General features: G+C 54.5%; 1 protein-coding gene across 1 annotated transcript; it reads left to right on the forward strand.

Moving 5' to 3' along the window:
• Positions 1 to 114: 114 nt before the first annotated feature.
• Positions 115 to 2,158, forward strand: LOC122546188 (valine--tRNA ligase, mitochondrial-like; the record flags this gene model as incomplete). Its single annotated transcript, XM_043684989.1, has 3 exons — positions 115 to 192; positions 1,456 to 1,553; positions 2,035 to 2,158. Coding segments are annotated over exons 1-3 (282 nt in total), but the record flags the coding sequence as incomplete, so codon positions are not given.
• Between the last annotated feature and the right edge of the window lie 345 nt (positions 2,159 to 2,503).

The raw sequence follows: 2,503 nt of genomic DNA on the forward strand, positions 1-2,503 counted from the left end.
CAGTGCTAGTGGGGACAGGTCTCTCACTGTGTAACGCTGGGGGACAGTGCTGGTGGGGACAGGTCTGTCACTGTGTAACACTGGGTTATGGGCGTGCTTTCGCTGTCCGAGATTTTGTGTTCCAGGCGGCGAATGCGGGGCTCGAAGGTCGTCTGGATTCCCGGATGTGACCACGCCGGCATTGCCACTCAGGTGAGTCTCTGACTCCGGTTTCTCTGTCAGTCCCGTCTGCCCTTTTCCCGGGAATCTCACCCTGCCCTGTCTTGTGCCCCCAGTGTTGAAGTCCTGGCATTGTCAGGCGTGGGTCGTGGCGCTTGGTCATCTGACCCTTGACCCCGGGCTTTGTTCTAATCCTGCACCTGATCGCCTTCCTGTCACTGTTTACGACTTCGACCCAGACAGTCAGGAAAGTGAGTTATGAAGAGCAGGTGGAGAGTCTGTGAGGAGGTACAACTTGAGTGAACACGGAGGAAGTCGAGGAAACAGATGAATCTCAGCAGGAAGAATGGGAGCACCAGGGGACGGAAAATAGGATTGTGGGGAGTGGAGGGACCTGATTTTCCTTGTCACTGAATCATGAGAGGTTGCCATGACGATACTAGTGATTGGGAAGGCCAGCGGGATTCTGGTTCTGGCAACGGGACTGGAGACTAGCAGGAGGAATATACAGGGCTCTGGTTAGAGTGTATCCGGAGCTCTGCGTACAGTTTGGGTCTCAATATTAAGGGGCAAAAAAACAGGCAAAGTCGCTCAGGAAGCAGGTGTTAACTTCTGAGAAAGCAGGTTGAATACTTACCCCCCCCCAGAACAACAAAAAAAAGACAAACTGCTGGAAATCAGAAACTGCCAGTAAATATGCTGGAGAATCTCAGCGGATCTGACTGCATGGCTGGGGGGGTGGGGGAGAGAAGGCAGAGTTAGTGTTTCGACTGCTAGTGCCCCTTCCTCAGAAAGGAAGCGCGCTCCTCATAAAGGGTCACTCTCCCGAAATGTCAGCTCTGCTTTCTCTATCTCTCCGCAGACGCTGAGCTTCTCCAGCAATCTCTGTTGGTGTTGGATATCTGCCAATTCGAGCGATGCCGGGGGGGGGGCGATATTACTGAAGTGTGTCAGACTCTTGGGTGGGGTGGGGGGGTAACCTGACACGGCGAGTCCCTGGAGTGCGTGTGACTCTCAAACTCTCAACATTCACCTGTCCCTGTGGTTTTGTTTTTGCCACTGTTCACCTATTATTTACTTATCTACACGACTGACCTGCCTGTATTGCTCGCAAGACAATGCTTTTCACTGTGCCTTGGTACACGGGACAGTAAATTCAATTCTCAACCGCCTGTCCACCTCCCCAGTAAACTGCCGATGACCAGGCCATCGCCGGGCGGTTGCTTGGTAACACTAGGGAGTGGGATGTGTTGAATCTAATTCTGTCCCCCTCCTGTCCTCCTCCCCTTCTGGCAGGTGGTGGTCGAGAAGCAGTTGTGGAGGGACCGAGGGCTCAGCAGACAGGATGTGACACGGGCCGAGTTCCTGAGGGAGGTGTGGCGCTGGAAGGAGACGTAAGTATTCAACACGGCGGCTTGCCGCTGGGCTATGCACTCTCAAGGCGGCTTGTGGTCAGCGCTCTGGCCAGAGATCACTGCGACAATACCTTCACCTCTGGGTCAGGTGATCATAGGCTCATGTTCCAGACTCAGCAATAAATTCAGCCTCACTCTGCGGTGCAGAGGGAGTGCCGCACTGTCAGAGGCTCAGTGCGGAGGGAGTGCCGCACTGTCAGAGGCTCAGTGCGGAGGGAGTGCCATGTTGTTGATGGATATAGTGAGTAAGTCCCTCCAGTGAGGGTACAGGTCACTGTTGTGTCAGTGTGTGTGAGCTGACTGATGTAACTGGGCAGTGATGGGATTTGATCCGGTGTTTTGCTGACTGTGAGGATCTTGGGTGGATGGGGAGTTGTCTCTGGCGAGTGGGTAATTTCCTGTAGTAATACAGATCTCTATCATGGTACTAACCCTCTGTTTGTGGTTGCTGTTTGAGCAGGAAGGGCGATGAGATCTACCGTCAGCTGCGGTGTTTGGGGGCCTCGCTGGACTGGGAGCGGGCCTGCTTCACCATGGATTCGGTGAGTTACCGCAGATACAGCCCCTTGGGCCCTATTGGTCAGGTGACAGAGGGCTGCTGGATCTCTTGGCAATGGGCTGAATGGCTGTTTCCAGCCTCAGTACCCGCCGCCCCCTAATCCCTGACCAGACCCAGCTCCTGCCAGTTCTCACCGTGAGGCCTGTTGCTGCCCGTCCTCCCTGTGTGCCGAGCTTGGGTTGGCTTGGGCTGTGGTGTACTGTCCCGGCCACTGCACGCCAAGGATTGGTGATTTTTCTCAGATATGTAAATCCAGAGAGACAGGGAAAGCCGGGCCAGGGATTCAACCGAGGGGTTCGATGTCACCCAGTGTCTTGGTGGAGCTAATCAGATCTGTTTTTATAGTTTGCCTGTGAGTGTGTGCACGTGT

This window comes from Chiloscyllium plagiosum, unplaced genomic scaffold (genome assembly GCF_004010195.1).
Source record: "Chiloscyllium plagiosum isolate BGI_BamShark_2017 unplaced genomic scaffold, ASM401019v2 scaf_44523, whole genome shotgun sequence".
Taxonomy (NCBI): domain Eukaryota; kingdom Metazoa; phylum Chordata; class Chondrichthyes; order Orectolobiformes; family Hemiscylliidae; genus Chiloscyllium; species Chiloscyllium plagiosum.